Source organism: Cebidichthys violaceus, unplaced genomic scaffold (genome assembly GCF_023349555.1).
Source record: "Cebidichthys violaceus isolate CVI_PGR_0920_01 unplaced genomic scaffold, fCebVio1.0.p SCAF_20, whole genome shotgun sequence".
NCBI classification, from domain to species: Eukaryota; Metazoa; Chordata; class Actinopteri; order Perciformes; family Stichaeidae; genus Cebidichthys; species Cebidichthys violaceus.
Genome location: NW_027176373.1, coordinates 5856295 through 5873414, shown reverse-complemented (window position 1 = coordinate 5873414; position 17120 = coordinate 5856295). Strand labels below are relative to the sequence as shown.

Sequence of the window (17120 nt, the reverse complement as noted above, 5' to 3'; positions counted from 1 at the left end):
TTCCCTGGATCAGCCAGAACCGGCACAGCTCCTTATCCATAAATAGTTCATAGATCTTCAAAAAAATATATGATACAAATGAAATTACCTGACATGAAAAAACCCATACTGTCATTTACCCCCTACGTTGGACCATCACAGCAAAACCAAGCATTGAGCTTAACCGCTCTGATTTAAAGTTTCATTTGGACCAGCTGATACACAAGTCACAACTTGACCAAACAAACTCATAAACCAGACGTAAGCTAAATGACTAAATGACCACTGACGCCATGAATCATGAACTGGCACCAGTGGGAAGTGGTCAATGAGAGAGTCTTCTCAAAGACAGTATGGGCGTAGCAGCATGGCTACAGTCGTGACAGGTTAGTTCAGTGCAATATCAACGCATTATAATGCAGACATATGTTTTCTCATTGCCTCTATGATGAAAGAAATAAGTACCTTTTGTTTAGAAAAAAGGGATTTATAATCAAATGTGAGGTAGAAATGTTGTTTTCATAATATACATTTACACATGGTCTGTGCATTCACAACCACAGGTTATTCAATTATTTCCTTCTCAGGCTTTTTCCAAAATTGTCAAAAGACATGACTTCAGGAATTACTACAGCACTTAAAAGGTTGCCTGAAAACTCTTTTATGGAGCAGCTCTGCTGATAGAGCCGTCCAGCTCTCCTGCAGGTCAGTGACTCAGGGCTCATTTCCAGCTCTCTGTGCAGGCCTACGCAATGCGGACACTCAGTCTGGCGATGTGCCAGCAAAGATCATTCAAATTGAATTTAGTGGAAATTTAAGTTATTTTTCTTCTGAGTAATTAAGTTTTAGTCCTTCTCTTTCTGGCTTTGAGATGGAAATGAACTGCATTTGTCATTCATTGCCGTGTCTTTACAACCCACAAACAAACAAGGCCATTGCATTACAAATGATTTGTTGTGGTCAGAGCAAGTTTATGGCTTCAAATCAAATGTTATTTTACTGTGTAACTATGATCTGTTGGCAATTACGCTGTCAGGCTTCACTCCAGTTAAAATGTACCTTTTGCAATTCTCTTTACTATTGTATATTGGCTAAATGGCCATACAACCAAAGAACGGTGGTGACTTTTCAACATAAATGTTTGGTTTCTCTGACATGGCGAAATGCCTCCCTTGTGTGTGAGGGAGTGTGTGTGTGTGTGTGTGTGTGTGTGTGTGTGTGTGTGTGTGTGTGTGTGAAGGGGGGTACGTTGGTTCAGTGATGTACTGGCTTCCCATGGGAACATTTATCTGGTTTCCCTTTAAGTAATTGGGAGAGAGGGAGGAGGTCAGTGGGATAAGAGGAGGCAGAGACGGAGGAAGACAGACTGTAAGAGGAGGAACGAATGGGAGAGGCTTAATTGAATAAAACCCTCTCTCTGTCTCAGCGGCTGTAAACAAGGTGGACATTTAAAACAAGGTTCATTCCTTATTGAATCCCTCTGGAGGACTCCGTTACCTCTTGGTCTTCTCTCATATTTCTCAAAGCATCACCAGCCAATGGCAACATCCACTACCTGCCTTCAATTTAAAGAAAACATTTGACTTAAATCAATCTGTTGCACCTAAACTGATTTCTATCCAATCTGTTCTATCCAGCAGCATGCATGCAGACAGTACATTCAGGGCTGCCTCATCACCCCCACCCCCACTTCTTTCTTTTTTTTCAACGCTAGCACACACAGCATATTCCTGATGAAGCATTCTGCTGCTATATGTCTCTCTGCGAGCCCTAAATCAACCTTATGGCCCATTTTAGAAATGACTACCATTAAGAACTGCATACATACACTTTCCCCCCCATTTGTGCTCAGGAAAGCGGGTCACGCTCACATGCAGGACGCTGGAATATGAAATTATATTAATAATATTGACAGAAATCTCCCTTGTTACTAGGCCATACCGTCAACTATTCATCTGGATGATTAGGCATCTGTACGGGCTAAGTTTCTGAAATTGAATTAAACTCGTCAACAAAGTCTGTTGTTTTCTGTGTTTTATTCACAGTTTTGTTTTTTATTAATTTGTTTTTATTATTTAACAATCTTAATTGTTAAAAGTTAAACATTTTGGGAAATATGCTTTTCTGAAATCCTACAGAGAGAGACGCTAAGATTGATACCAATGATTGTATGGTAAATATACTGCCAGCAGCTGGCTAAATTAGCGTAACATAAAGACATGAAAGAGACAGAAACAGACAGGTTCTGTCCAACAGTGACGATTACAGTCAATACAAAGTGATCAACTAGCTCAAAGACTAGCTAGCCTGGCTCGGTCCAAAATAAATCCGACGGCCAGCACTTTTAGAGCTCACTGATTAACATGTGATATCTTGTTTGTTAAATCAGACATATAACATTAATTGTGAGCGTTAGAAGTGGTTCTGTAGTTGTTTTACCCTATTTTCAGTCTTTGTGTAACAACTCAGAAATCACTGAACCCAAAAGCATGAATTGAAAAGGCAATAATCAGTCCCAAAAAACAAGGAGTCAAAAACCAGGCAGGCAGATCAGGCAAATAAAACCAAGAAGGGACAGGCAAAAACTCTAAACAGGCAAGGAGACTGGGAGGCAGGACAGGTAATGGACCACCGAATCACTAGGCATGGAGCTCCAGACAATCGGACAGAAGGTTAGAGAATTTGGGCTGGTTTGAGAAAGAGTGGCTAATGAGGATGATGATGACCAGGTGTGGAAATGGTGGGCAAGCTCAGGTGAGGATAATGAGCTGATTACAAGATCTGTAATGACGAGAGTTAGTGACTGTCAAGGCAAAAAACAGGATATAAAGTCACAATAAAGGTGAACTTGTGGCACTTTGTGCAAAGCTAACCAGCTGCTTACTTTAGCTTTGTATTTATTAGAGTGGTAAATTACTAAATATTGTTTTAATAATACTAGAAAAAGATCAGGGATGTTACATGGTTTTCTTGTGAACTATATAAATGCATGTCAAATTTCCTGTTGTGATTTGTTGACTCATTTGACACATTTATCCTTCATTTCAGACAAATGGTTACAGACCCTGAAATTCTTTTTCCATCCATCAGCCTATTATTCTGAGTGATGGAGTCCAACATTAACACATATTATTATACAACTATTTTTGGTCATTTTAAAAGACAGATTGTCAGTATTTGGTTTTTACCTCTGCTCTTTTCACTGGTTTGAAGTGGGCAGCACTCAGCTGGAAAAATGTGACGTCATGTATTTAGTACATTATGCACCAATTAGGATTTAGCAACATTTGAATCAAAAACAGTTGACAGTCTGAACTTAATTTCAATTGTTTTACATATTTGATGTTGCACAGAAATATTTAAGTTTATGACTTAATTAATAAAGAAATGGTATTGTGCCTCCTCCTGGATCTGTCCTTTGTACTTAAGCACAAGAAGGGAAGAACACTGCAATCCACTGTGAAGACGGACCTGAGAGAAATACTTTAAAATGTCCCTGATCGAGTTAGAGCAGATCATTTTCATGTAACACTTTTGTGATGATAATATCGAAAGCTTAAGTAACAAAGGAAGCAGCGAAATCTGCCTCTTGTCAGCGTTTACGATGAGAAGCACTTGCATGATTAGATGTCTTGCAATCGATGCAGCCTCTTCTCCCAATCATTAAAACTGCTCTTAACAGATTACAGTCCCCCTCCCAAACACGCAGTCTTTTCTCCTCCTCTTCCTGCTCCTCCTTCTGTCTCACATACTCTCTTTTTCAGCATATAGAACAGGAGACTTGCCTCTTTAGCACTTTTTAGTTTTCTCTTTGAATTTCATCCTTTTTAGGGCATTTTCTTCCATCCGAAGCAACAGCTGCACTTCTCAAGATTCAGCTGAAGTTCTCTGGTTGCACCAGAGCTCCCCTGATGACCAGAGGAGCAGACAGCGGAATATGAAAAAGACAAAACTAAAATACAAGAGGTGGTGGTGAACAGCTGACAAAGATGGACCTGCTGACAATCTTCTGTCACCTCCTGCTTTTATGTTTTGATCCATCTGCAGCCACAAGCCTCATTACAGGTAAGCTGCACACAGAAAACACAACACAGCTCAAAGACATGAACTTTTGACTCATTTGCGGATCTATCTTTGGTTTCTCCACGGCATGCCGTCCTTTATGCTGGACGTTTGGCTCTTGAAGCGGATATATTCGAAGCCAGAGGTAGGCAACGCTCTCCTCCTAAAAAAACTATTTTACAGTATTAAAGGCTAGCACAACTAACTCCATCTCTATTGGGTGCAAAATCTAACATAGACTATTAGCTCATGCTTGTGATATGTGAGGGAACATGTGAAGACACTTCATTGTACTTCTGGTATGCGTTATCGGGTACGTGTTTGTGTGTGTGGGTGAAGGTCAACGTGTGTGCAAGGCAGGAAAAGGCAGGCCGTGTTACAAGCTGGCCTATTTCTCTGAGCTCCGGCGGAGGCTGAACTTCGTAGAGGCAGAACTCGCCTGCAGACGGGACGGAGGACAGCTGCTGAGCGTGGAGTCGGCATCTGAGCAGAAGATCATAGAGCAGCTCATCGCAGAGCTCCGTCCAACTGATGGAGACTTCTGGATCGGTCTCCGCCGAAATCACGGAAACGAGGAAAGCAGCTCAGACTGCTCCTCACAGTACTACTGGCTGGACGGCAGCAAGTCCACATTTAGGTGGGTGAGCGGTTTCTAGAGGGTCAAGGGGTCAAAAGTACATTTTAGAGCCATGAAGTGAAATATGAAATGGATTTGCTCTCGTAAATCTTTACTGCTGATTGCATGATGAGGATTGAGTGTTAAAGAAAGGTGTGTCCTCATTTGTGCGGTCATCAAAGTGAATTTAGTTTTTTTAGGCTTTTATTGATTTTGAGAGTTTAAAAAATCTGATGATATTTCAGCTGACAGTCTTTTTTTCAAAAAAGGATTAGGATTATATTTTTACAGTTTCAAAATGACCTATAACATATTTTTACATTTCTGTACTGCAATTTCCTATTACTTGTTGGCCAACATATGTACAGTTACAGATAATAAGGTAATATAGGCCGATGCGTCAGACTACCTCAAATGATGTCTAACACAAGCACAATAACTGTACAATCACTTTTAATGTGAAACAGTCTAAAACTAGCACTCTTTAAATTATTTAATTAGGAACTATATGATCAAAGAACAATTAAATGCAATTAAAAAATTTGACCGGCCATGCATTCCAGCTTTCAGCACAAATTTCGTAACTTGGTGCAAACAGACATTTCAGCTCGTAGTCTTACAAAAAGTATTGTTTTTTTACCGTTATTTACCAAATTTGTATTTGGGAATTAAAGTTTTGTAAAGATTTCCGTTAAGGCAGCTTAGAATGTACATGTGCTTTGTGTGTGTGTGTGTGTGTGTGTGTGTGTGTGTGTGTGTGTGTGTGTGTGTGTTTGTTGTAGGAACTGGCATTGGGATGAGCCATCATGCGGCTATGAGGTGTGTGTGGTAATGTATCACCAACCGTCCGCTCCTCCCGGTCTCGGGGGACTCTACATGTTCCAGTGGAACGACGACAATTGTGAAACCAAGAACAACTTCATCTGCAAATACACTGCAGGTGAATACTGACACAGTATTTCAATATTCTTTTACTTTGAAAATACTTGAACATTGTTGATCGTGATTCTTTTTTCTACACAGAGAGGCCACTGGAACCGTCCCCTTCTCCCAACTCCACTCAAACAAGTAAAATGTCACAAAATATGATGTAGCTGACATTTTGGATACTTTGAGGTTATCTTTGTGGTTTATATACAGTGTATATAAGATGCTTCTCATTACAGATGTTTTCCCTTCATCCGCGCTGCCGTGGAATCCAAGTGATCACAACCAGGACAGAAGTACAGGTTGACTGAAGATTCATACTGATAAACATTTTTCTGCGAAGGAGACAAGTATACACTCTCTACTTTGATGTGCTTATCCAAACACCAACTTGACAGTCACTAAATCTGGTTCTCCCTGTTGTCTGTTGTCTCTTTAAGCGTTTAATTTGATTTACGTCATCATTCCTACCATTCCCCTGATACTGCTGTTACTGACAGTGATTGGAGTCTGCTGCTTCAAACTGCTTGCCAGACGGTGAGGATCTTAAACAAATGCAAATACTGAAAACTTTGATCTACAGTAACTGACAAATATTAACATGGTTCACCAGTTCACCTTTTCATAGGACCAGCGATCAAGACACAACATCATGTTGCTTATTCTAACATTTGCAAAAAAATGTTCCATAGAAAAACACAATATTACGAACAGTCTGTCCTGTAAAGCCGAGTAGTTCTCAATGTACTGTTACAACCATTAAAAGGAAAACAGCATGTGTTTACATACCTGCAGTAGCTCACGTAGCATGACGTGCTAACGCTAGTTAATGATGCATGTGCTAATTTACGCTGCTAATGTTAGCTCCATAGGTTTTCACGTAGAAACGTATTTTTAGAAAAGTATATCTCCTTCCAACTTCTCCGGGTAACGGGTATCACTTTTACACAACATTCAACCACGACTAGCTTGTAATCCACAAAACCAGCCTGAAAATGAAGAAAATCTGAGACAATTGCATCAGTCTTTGGAGTAGAGCCGGTTAGTTGTCGGACCCTGTTCAGAGATGCTACGCTATGATTGGCCATTCTGCCAAATCCCTTGAAAAGACCAAAACCAGCAATGTTTCAGTCTTTTTTAATCTTCCGAACCAGTCTTTGGCACTCAGCTCAAAGTCCATTTTTTCCTACTGACAACTATATCTTTAAAATCGGCTCACAAATATTTGTTAAATTTTTTTTAAAGCTATACCATTTCCTCTGATTGCTGGGTTGGCTGTGTTTAGCAAGCGTTACTCAAACGGCGGGAAGTTGTGCATTTGCTGGGGACTATTTTCAACTGTGGATTGATACACAAGAGTGAGTACAAAAACTGTTTGAATCAACACCTCAAAAACCTAAAATTAGGTTAATGAGCGCCAGGAAAACTGTTGCATCCGTTACATTCTCCACACCTTGAAAAACAGTCTGGTTCAGGTTTCATTCCATGTTAAAGTATGCTTTTCTTCTGTGTGTGAAACAGAAGCAGGAAACAGCAGAAATCAGAATTGTGCCAGACAGAGCCGGGCCTCTGCCCCAACTCGGCTCCTACTGACGTCTACAATGTCATTCGCTCCCAGAAGGATGACGACCTGGTTTCAGCTCGCCCGCAGACCAAAAACACCTCCTTTTTATGCTCCTCCCCTGACACCCCGACAGGTGACTACGACAACCTGGGCGGTCGGGACACAGAGAGCGGCTTTGTGACGCTTGCCAGCACAGAGAGCGGCTTCCTCAACTTTGACCTCAATGATCTCAGCCTTGGGCGTCGTGCCACCCACGACTTCTACAACACCAGCTTGGGCCGCTCTGGGAAGAGAGAGTTGACTGACAGCAGTCTATGTAGCACCGGGCACAGAGAGTTTTACGACAGGAGTCTAGGTCGTCGTACGACAAAGAGTGAGCATTACGGCAGCAGTGTGTATGGAGACCATGGATTGTATGATGGCAGCATCAGAGGAGGGAGTGACCTCTACGATCCCAAACTGAGGCCTGGAAGTCACACGGTAAAAGCCGACCTCTATCAGACATACATCACCAACGGCAAAGAAGACACTTACCAAACCAACCTCGGAACATGTGGAAACCGAAAATCCTACCAAGCAAATCTGGATTGCTACAGAAATGGCCTGAATCTTGATGTCGGCAGGAGATACTTCAACGAACAAGACTGGATCAACAGAGAAAACTACTGATCCTTTGAACAGCTCCTTTACTGTGTACATAGCAGTGTATGTGTGATTGTGGACGGGGACAAGAGAACTACGCACGCACGTGAATTGTTTGTATGGCATATTTCTGAGGTCTTTTAGGGGATTTAAATCAGATGAGGAAATGCTCAAATTGTATCTATATATATATATATTTGTCGAATTTATATAAGGTAATTAGTTTGGACAGAATGGGATCTTAACATTAAAAGCCACCTACCCAAATGACAAAAAAACATGTTCTCACTTATCTTTAGTGGTGTGTAGCCATGCTGATAGTTTGGGTTTGAATTACTCACGTTTTGTGACATCCGTCCCTGAGATTTCTGCCTCCAACCCAATTAAAATAGAGGCGAATTAACTGTTTGTGGCGGTCACAGTATTGGGGAATTACATTTAAATAATTCAACAGCATCTTTCCAGAAACAATGTCCAGGTCACTCTTAATAATCCACACAACTACAGCTTTCTCTGTAACTACTGAAGAATCTTGTGTTTGCATCTTTGGGGACAGACATCTTTGGTTTCTGGACCGCAAATCAAAAGTCCATTCACCTTTACTATATTGTGGTGGTGAATCAACACTGGGATTAAATATTAAATATGAACGCCACAAATTTTACAAATTAAAGCTTGTTTAAAGGTCTTAGGGAATGCTACTGCACATAAAAAAAAGTCGTATGAAGCCATTTTGTGGCACCAGATTGCACCACATTGACTGAAGTGTTGTCGCTCGAGTCTGTGTTGGCTGGTGCTGAAGACTACAATGTGTGGAGAAAAATAAAATCTGGGGCTGTGGAGTTAGAAAAACGCAAGTTTACCAGACCTCTGTAGCCCGCTCCTCACAAAATCTCAGACCAAACTGTTGGTGGAGGAATTGTTGGTAATGTAGGCTCCATGTTTTGACTATAAAGAATGTGTGGAATATGAAAAAAACATCTCTGGGTCTACTACATTGATTTGGATAGTTTATCAAAATGTCCATCGTGAGCCCGGCAGTGTTACTGTATAATACAAAGACATTGGAGTAATCTTTAAACACTACATGCCTCAAGACTAAATACGTTCTCTGAATCTCTATAGGCTCCAACCATTTCAGTTGATGCATTTGTTGTGCATATCACAAATCGGACTGATTGACTGAATGATGATGCGTGACTTTGTGTAGCAGCCCGTTTGCATGGCCTTGTCATGCTGCCCTTGCTTGGTAGGTTAACTATTGATGTCTTGGACCCTATGTGGCTGCTGTGCCTGAAAATACTGTTTTAAATCACACCCATGTTTACCTGATATATAACAGGCTACCTCAAACAGACAAAGACACAATAAATCAATACTGCTTGAGGGAGCAAGGGTTGAATATTTTGTATGTACTGCAAGTGTGTTTTGACATGACCTTAAATTGTGAATTTAAATTAAATTTCACTGTTCCCTTGTCTATTAATGACGTTCTGTCTGCTGGCGAGTGGAAAGGTGGCTCATACAGTGAATTTGAGTGCCTGCAGCCGCACCACAGCAATGGCATGACATCAAAGAATGATAAAATATAGCATCATTAATATTACTTATTCAGAATGTATAATGCCTTGACGTCTCTCCTGTAAGTAACAAGTGGTTTGTATGTTTGTTACATCTTCAAATAAAATGAGATTAGAATTGAATCTGTCTGCTTGTGGTGAAGTGATTTTACTGTCCCAAAGAAATAACAGGAAGGTTGTATTGGCAGTCAATCATGTCTTTTATTATCATTCCAAGTTAAATTAACAACGCACCCTTGCTATCATTCGTCTCCACTCACACAGAGCACACAATAAGATACTGTTCAATTGCAGACAAGCAAACACTACAAGATTTCTTAAACTCATCATTCAGAAAAGTACTTCAATTCAGGCCACATTTTCAAATAAAGTATGAAAAAAAACAAACCACTCATTTGTGTGTAACGGCCTGTCTAAATACATGTAAAATCTTGTAGTGTGCATCCACTAAAACATTCATTTACACACCGACAAACACAAACACACACAAAAATGTTTGACATACGGGTCCAGCTGATACCTGCCAAGCACACATACTGTACATAACATTTTCTCTTCAGTCACACACACACACATACATGAACCCAAAGGCAGAAACAATGTCTTTAAAAGGTTCTGATATCTTCAAATGAGACAAATACTTCGAAAAACATGCATGCATACGTGTCCAACCATCACGCACACACAAATACCAGCTGTTTTGAGTGGAAGTGATTGATATCTGTTAAGATTTTGTACTTGGGGCCAAGTTCAGGTTCAATGGTCAGCCATGGGTCCGCTTACGAGGCTGCTTTTGCCGCCGTGGTTTCAAGATGACGTAGCGCCTGTAGGTAGTGTGTTGGTCTGATATAAATGGGATGTAGAGCGCTCTGAAGAGAGGAGATGACCTGATAGAGAAATAGTTTTTATTAAGAAACTGCATCAGTCTCTCAGACGTCTTTGTACGCAGTAAAAATAGATAGGAGGTAATTTTCTATTTCGTTTTGACAAGTAATTTGCTCAATGCTGAAGTTCTACCAAATGTTTCATGATTTGGGGGTTACCCTTACTTTAAAAAAAAAAAAAAAAAAAGTAAATGTAAGGATTAACATATTTATCATCTTCTGAAGATTTGGGAGACAAGTTTTTTTTCTTTCTTTCTATTTGGAAAAATACCTTGAGGCTTGAAGGAAAGGCTTATAGGCGATGATGCTCCACTCCTCTTTGCTGGCTGAATAACGTCGCTCAAGTGGCGTCTCTTCATCCAAGTCCAGATCCACTACGTAGTGGCACTGCCGTAAATCCATCTGCCCAGAGTAGAAATGTCCCAATTAAAATGACAACTACTTGTAAATACAGTGTCCATGTGTCAACACACAAGCACATGTGTCTGAGTGACTCACATATCTGGTTGGCTCCTCCAGGTTCTGGTCGTTCATATTAGCTGGGATGGTCTGTGTGGCCAGTAGACCAGATGCATATGGCTGTGGCAGCTGCCCTTTAAACTCAGACTGAATGAAGTGCAGTTGCCAGCTGTAGATTGGGAAGAAAAACTATCAGCAACTTGGAAATGACAAAATACACGTTCCATATTGGACAAAGACCTGGATACTGACTTGTGCGGTAGCAGGAAGCTGCTTGGGAAGCGGTACCACTCTTTGCCCACACACACACTAACAGGTCTGCCTTCGGGGACTGAGTGAAGAGTCGGATCCTTGGCGATGCGATGGAACTCTGGGTACAGGTCCAGAGGGGCGTGGTAGCCTGTAGAGAAAGGAAAAAATATAATTTCATCCATCTTGAACTGCTTGCTTTTGTTGCCTGACACTGGTGCTTGGGAGATTAGTGTCTCTGTGTGTGTACACACACACACACACACACACACACACACACACACACACACACACACACACACACACACACACACACACACACACACACACACACACACACACACACACACACACACACACACACACACACACACACCTTTGAAGAGGGCGACAGAGCGAGACAGTGACAGCACAGAGAAAACCAGGACTGTGCTTAGAGCCAACCAGTTGGAGGAGACCGTGTAGTGCTCCAGTCGGTACCGCTGGAACAGGAAGTGGTAGCATTTCTGCAGAAAATAAAATTAATCAGTAACAACAACAAAATGTCACAGATTTCAAAAGGGGTCTAACACAAGTGAAACCCACTAACATGGACTACCATTTTTGCAACAAAATCGCAAAACACACCTGTAGAGAGGAGAGGGCTACTGCCCCACTGAGGCAGATGAGAGGGTAGATGGGAAAGAGGAACCGCTCTTCTTTATGAGGTCTGGTGAAGAAAACCAACATCCACAGATACATGGGAGACAGAGTCAGCCAGTATGGACGGCCCAGGTTCTGCACTGCACAAAACACATGAGTGCACAAGCACGTGAAATTTGAATATTCACATAACAGCCAAAATAAACTTTTTAAACCGTATATATGCCTATACTGAGGAGGACTGAGGTACATTTTTGATGTTTTGTAATAGTAACAGTTACAGGAAATAGTGATTGAATTACATCATATCAGCATTCAATATGTTTCCCAAAATAACTTACATAAATATTCATACAATGAGGAGAAAAGTACCCCAGTGTGTCATTACCGCACCACATATTTATACATGATACTGTATAAATATTGTTCTGCTGCGGCACCATTTCCATCCTCACCATTGAACCTGTGTAACAGTGTCTCCATGAGAGCAGTGAGTGGCAGAGACAACAGTGCCAAAGCAAACACCAGGTTGAAGTTCAGGATCCCATTTGCAAAGTAGAAATGCCACGGCTCCGTACCTGCAAATGAAACGACACAAAATATCACTGCACATGTACAAACTATCACAATAAGGACATATAGTTTTTGCAAGTTATGCAAGTTGTTTTAAGGGGAACTCCACAGAGGGGATAGTCAAATATTTTGTTATACCAGGTAAAACATTGAATACTGGTGGTGGAGACACAAGCCCAAAGGTCTTACAAATATCGTGTTATTGTCTGTGAATTAAGCCTTTGTCTATTTACAACCGATTGGCACTCTCTCAAAGGGTTTGATATACTAGTGTTGATGATGGGATGCCCTCTAGAGTTAAAAAAACAGTACAGCTTTAAATTGTTCATGCTTTCATTTGCTCCACTCTGTCACTAAAATAAGATACCATCAAAACCCTAAACATGTATAATCACCAGTAAAGTGTAGAATAGAATTGTTAATCATTGTTAACTGTAGCATGCCAAAACTAAAGATTCCATCTTTTGCTATTACAATATAAAATGATACATTAATGATGTGGGCTCTTGTATACATACTTACCATACAGATCAGGTCCATGTGGTGTGAAGACATTATATAGTAGAATATTGAGTGGAGCAATGACCAGTTTGCCATAAAAGAAAGAGTCTACTGCCACGAGGGGTACCTGACAAAGACACAAAGGAGCCATTTACATTTAGCAACATTACATTATATAATTTGTGAATTGTTACAAATGTATCTATACAGAGTGCACATATTTACCATGACAATGCCTATTTTAATTGTCTGTATGACACATACGAAAAGAAGGAGAACATGTAATATCCCATAATATTCCTGAATAAATTATTAACTCTCCCACAGAAGGTCTGTGCAAACACTGCAGCTGTGACACTGCAAAGAAAATTCATATACATGGACCTTTGTCCTGTTATATGCACATTTAAATACTTGTTTATCTTATTTGCATCTAAAAAAAGTATTCTCACCAGCAGCAGAAGCAGAGCAACAGCTGACCAGGTAATAAAACTTCTCCACTGCCTTTTTAACACCAGCAGGTCGAAGGCGATGGGAATCCTGAAGAGAAAATGAATGAAAGCTGTTTTAAGAGTGATACATTTTGACACGTCTTTGTGGAGGGAAAGTATTGCCGACAAATAGGCCTTTTAGTTTACGCCTTTACCCGACAAGAGCAGAGAACGGCCATCCGACGATGGCGCCAGCAGCCACACCCATGATGGCCAACGGTGTCGAGTCCTGAAACCACCCCGTCATGGCGACCAGCGTTGTGTACATACAGAACGAGGAAGGCAGGAATGCTGAGGAGCAAGAACAGAAGAGGAACACACAAATATTATTATTAGTATCACAAATATTAAATGTCCCTTTCTAAAATGTTTACGTACTGCTGATTTGGCAATAAAGAGGAGAGAAGTATAAGGCTCTGTGGTAAGTTATTCAAAAAAGATGGATGTAAACACCAACGAGGGATGGGATGAATGTGAATAGATAAATGAAACAAGAGACGGAAATGGGTTAACTCAGTAAATAAATCTGACCAACCTGCAGACGAGCAGAACATTCCCGTGCTCAGGACAAGGAAGGCCAACATTAGACGGCCCACATGCAAACCAAACTTCTTACAAACTGCCCTGTGTCACACACACACACAAACAAACCAAATGGTTAAATTGCTAAATGTATAAGCCAAAGCACTTAGGATGCCCACTTGCATTTAAGAGGAAAGTAAACTCACTTGTAGAAATAGAGTTCACAGACACAGCAGGAGAATGCTAAGACACATCGCACAAAGTAGAACACCAACACCTGCAACACAATCAGAACACAATGCTGAAACTTCTGCAAACATACCAGTATGTTGATATACACACATCTGTGTGTGTGTGTGTGTGTGTGTGTGTGTGTGTGTGTGTGTGTGTGTGTATGTTTTTTTTATGAAAAATACATATTTTTCTTAAAAGGAGCACATGTGTTTAAATAATTTCCCACACAGTTTATGTTCCTACACACTGGAGGACACCTTTGTCTTGCAGTTTAAGACAAACAGTCCTCTCACTTCAGAAGAGAAAATTGGGAAGAAAAAAATAGCTGAAGTCATTTCAAATATCGACAAACGTTGAAGTGACAGCAAGTTTGGAATAGATACCTTGTTTGTCTGTAGAACATGGGCATGCAAACAAGCAGGAAGAGCATGTAACCATAAGTAAGCGTACGACCTGATAGCGTACAATGGAGAATATTCCCATGTTTGCATCCCTGTGCCGTACAGCAGGTAGTGCATCTGTGAAAACAGTCATCACAACAATTAGATTAACAGTTAACAGATAAAGAAAGAGAAGTAGTATCTTGCTGGAACAATGAAGACATTCTGACATAGATAACACTTCAGGATTTCTGAAAGCAGTGAGCGGTACTCACAGGCTCCCAGTAGTTGAAGGTCTCATCGCAGTCTGAGATGTTGCTGAGCAAAGCTGCACAAAAACGTGCGGAGAGCAGGCATTTAAATGCAGTGGAACCTTCTGGAGCCCACACCTGCCCTCCACGACTTACCGACCTATAAAAAAAAAACACAAGATGCACAATTGCTGTATACTAATACACATCAAAATATATGCACTATTATTACGATCCACTTCAGCATCAAAAGGTATTAAACAACATCTAAATGTACCACACTGTAGTCAAACAGTACATCATGTCTGCTTCATGCATATTTAACAGAAAATGAACTAGATCTTAAAACAGTCTAATTAGCCATGAATGACCCTGTATACAGGCCTTTGATGCTCGTCTATGTGTTTAAACATTCACAGGCTTAACTGATTGATGTTTCCAGTGCATCTGCTTTTAATAAAACACCAAGTATGGTAATTATTTCAGAGCTGGCTAATTTATGTGCCCTTAATTACAAAAATAATGTGTTTAGTGGAGCACAAAGTAAATATCATCTCACAACAGAGACAAGTCTGAATTACTCAGAGGTTTGAAAGACAGCGGAAACATGGTTGATCTATGTCTGAGCAGTATCACTCACAGAATCAAAAGGCATATTAATTATAATGATACATTATACAGTTGCACAGCTGTCCTCCACTACATCTCCGGTTTGAGGTTTTTTGCTATTTGCAGTCTGTTTGTCTGTTTTCAGCTTGTGGCTCTGTCCTGTTGTAAGTTGGCATTTTACATAATAAATAAATGGAATATACATTTATCTTAAATTTGTATTTAGTTGTCTAATTATTAGTTTTCAGTCATAAAAGCATACAGCATTGTATTTCACTGGATATATTGTAAATGTATCAATCTTTGAATGATGATTTGTAGTTTATAGTAGTGTGTTTACAATGAGCAGATTGCTGAAGAGATATATATATATATATACACACACACACACACACACACACACACACACACACACACACACACACACACACACACACATATTTAAAAAACACAACAGCTGTTTAACACTACATTATCAGTAGAAAAACACTTTATTTACTCCAATTACATATCAATGCCCATTATAATTACCTCCCTGATATGGACATCTGTGTGCCTGTTCAGAGTTACTACAATAAGTAAAGACAGTAGTTACAACCACTCATACGTGTTAACAGTGATAACCGCCTCTCGTTCACTCCATTCATCACACTAATTAGCTCAGCTGTTGCACATACAGTCCAAGGCTGCAGCGTTTTAATATGACACGTCATCTTACACACTGGTAGGATTTATGTCAAAGGACTTCAGCAACGTATCGACGACAACAATCACGGAATCAAAATAAACGTTTATGTCCGTGTTGAGCACGAGTTTGACCCCCTCGTACCAGGTTATCTGTCAGTGTTACAGACAGCAGAATGAATGAAGCTGACCCACCTGCTTTACGTCGCTCTACTAAAAACATGCAACCAACTAGCTATTGGGGCGGAAACACAACGTAACAGTCATTGCAATTAAAAGTACTCTAAAGACTTTGTCCCGTGCTGTTGGGTGGACGTTTTCAATCGTTGCTGTCGTGTTGCTGTTATCCAAACTTGCTCAAGGTATCAAAGTAGCTAGTTAGCTAGCTAGCTTCCTCTGCTCGGGCTGTCACAGTCACACCGGGAGGATGGAGCTCTCAGCCCCGATCTAACGCCTCTGCTCCCGGCTCATACTCACTCTTGCCGGGTCTCTGTCGTTTTACTGTCATCGCCGCCTTTCTCCTCTTTCGGTGGCCGAGCTTCGGCGGCGACGTTCAGGTTGTTTGCATCTTGTCTGCTCCCTCGCCTGGTTCGTTGCCGAAGCGCTTTGGCCGCCATGTTTTTTCCGACGCTGCTCCCGAGTCGTGCTTCGTTCATTTTCGCCGCTGTCCGGTTATTGACAGCTCTCCTCACCAGAGACTATGGCGATGAGACCTCTCAGTCAACTGCACTCAGCTTTCTCTTATCTTCGTTCTCTTTATGTAGACTACATTTTATAACCCCATTGTCCTTATGTTTAGAACAATATGTTAAACCTGTGCACACGAGGAATGGAGATTTTATAGCATGGCTATCGTTTTAACCACACATTGACTAATTTGAATTGATAAAAGATAGGTAGAAGACATGGACACCAGCTCTTATGCACAAGATGCCTGTGAGTTGATCCCCCCAAATTATTCAGATGAATTGGAAGATTCTCTCAGCGACTTAAAAATATATTAGTTTAGGTTTTCTCCAGCTGTTCCGGTTTTCCCTCAAAATATAAATAGGAGGTTATGTTTATCGGTCTGTCACTGAGGGGAAGTGAATTACTTCTTCAGATGTCAATAAGACTCATTTACATTCTTTCTTAAAATTAGACACACTTTGTCGGTTTCCTCCGGTTCTACGGTTGTATGTTAACATAATCATACATGCCGCTGTAGAATATTTACATGACAAGCACGTTAGCCCTTCTTTACAGTAAGCACTTGAACACATGTCAATTTT

At 40.6% G+C, this 17120-nt stretch overlaps 2 protein-coding genes across 2 annotated transcripts; one reads left to right on the top strand and one right to left on the bottom strand.

Annotated features, from left to right (window-relative positions):
- Positions 1 to 3968: 3968 nt before the first annotated feature.
- On the top strand, positions 3969 to 9442 carry layna (layilin a). The gene is made up of 8 exons (XM_068716483.1): positions 3969 to 4044; positions 4166 to 4186; positions 4381 to 4678; positions 5440 to 5597; positions 5681 to 5725; positions 5824 to 5886; positions 6025 to 6121; positions 7106 to 9442. Exons 1-8 carry the CDS (start codon positions 3969 to 3971, stop codon positions 7815 to 7817), a joined length of 1470 nt encoding a protein of 489 aa, XP_068572584.1. The 3' UTR covers positions 7818 to 9442.
- A 115-nt stretch (positions 9443 to 9557) lies between these two features.
- Positions 9558 to 16606, bottom strand: alg9 (ALG9 alpha-1,2-mannosyltransferase). The gene is made up of 15 exons (XM_068715856.1): positions 16327 to 16606; positions 14581 to 14716; positions 14309 to 14443; positions 13898 to 13968; positions 13705 to 13793; positions 13325 to 13460; positions 13131 to 13218; positions 12700 to 12805; positions 12060 to 12182; positions 11590 to 11744; positions 11339 to 11468; positions 10966 to 11113; positions 10753 to 10882; positions 10526 to 10656; positions 9558 to 10257 (listed from the first exon to the last, which is right to left on the bottom strand). Exons 1-15 carry the CDS (start codon positions 16503 to 16505, stop codon positions 10134 to 10136), a joined length of 1881 nt encoding a protein of 626 aa, XP_068571957.1. The 5' UTR covers positions 16506 to 16606; the 3' UTR covers positions 9558 to 10133.
- Positions 16607 to 17120: the final 514 nt, after the last annotated feature.

Coding starts and splice junctions, on each gene's coding strand:
- alg9 (XM_068715856.1), bottom strand. CDS start 16,505: ATGAACGAAGCACGACTCGGGAGCAGCGTCGGAAAAAACATGGCGGCC. Junction 13,461..13,704: donor AATGTTCTGCTCGTCTGCAG/GTTGGTCAGATT, acceptor CTTGCTCCTCAG/CATTCCTGCCTTCCTCGTTC. Junction 11,469..11,589: donor TAGCCCTCTCCTCTCTACAG/GTGTGTTTTGCG, acceptor TATTTTCTGCAG/AAATGCTACCACTTCCTGTT.
- layna (XM_068716483.1), top strand. CDS start 3,969: ATGGACCTGCTGACAATCTTCTGTCACCTCCTGCTTTTATGTTTTGAT. Junction 4,187..4,380: donor GGATATATTCGAAGCCAGAG/GTAGGCAACGCT, acceptor GTGTGGGTGAAG/GTCAACGTGTGTGCAAGGCA. Junction 5,598..5,680: donor CATCTGCAAATACACTGCAG/GTGAATACTGAC, acceptor TTTTCTACACAG/AGAGGCCACTGGAACCGTCC.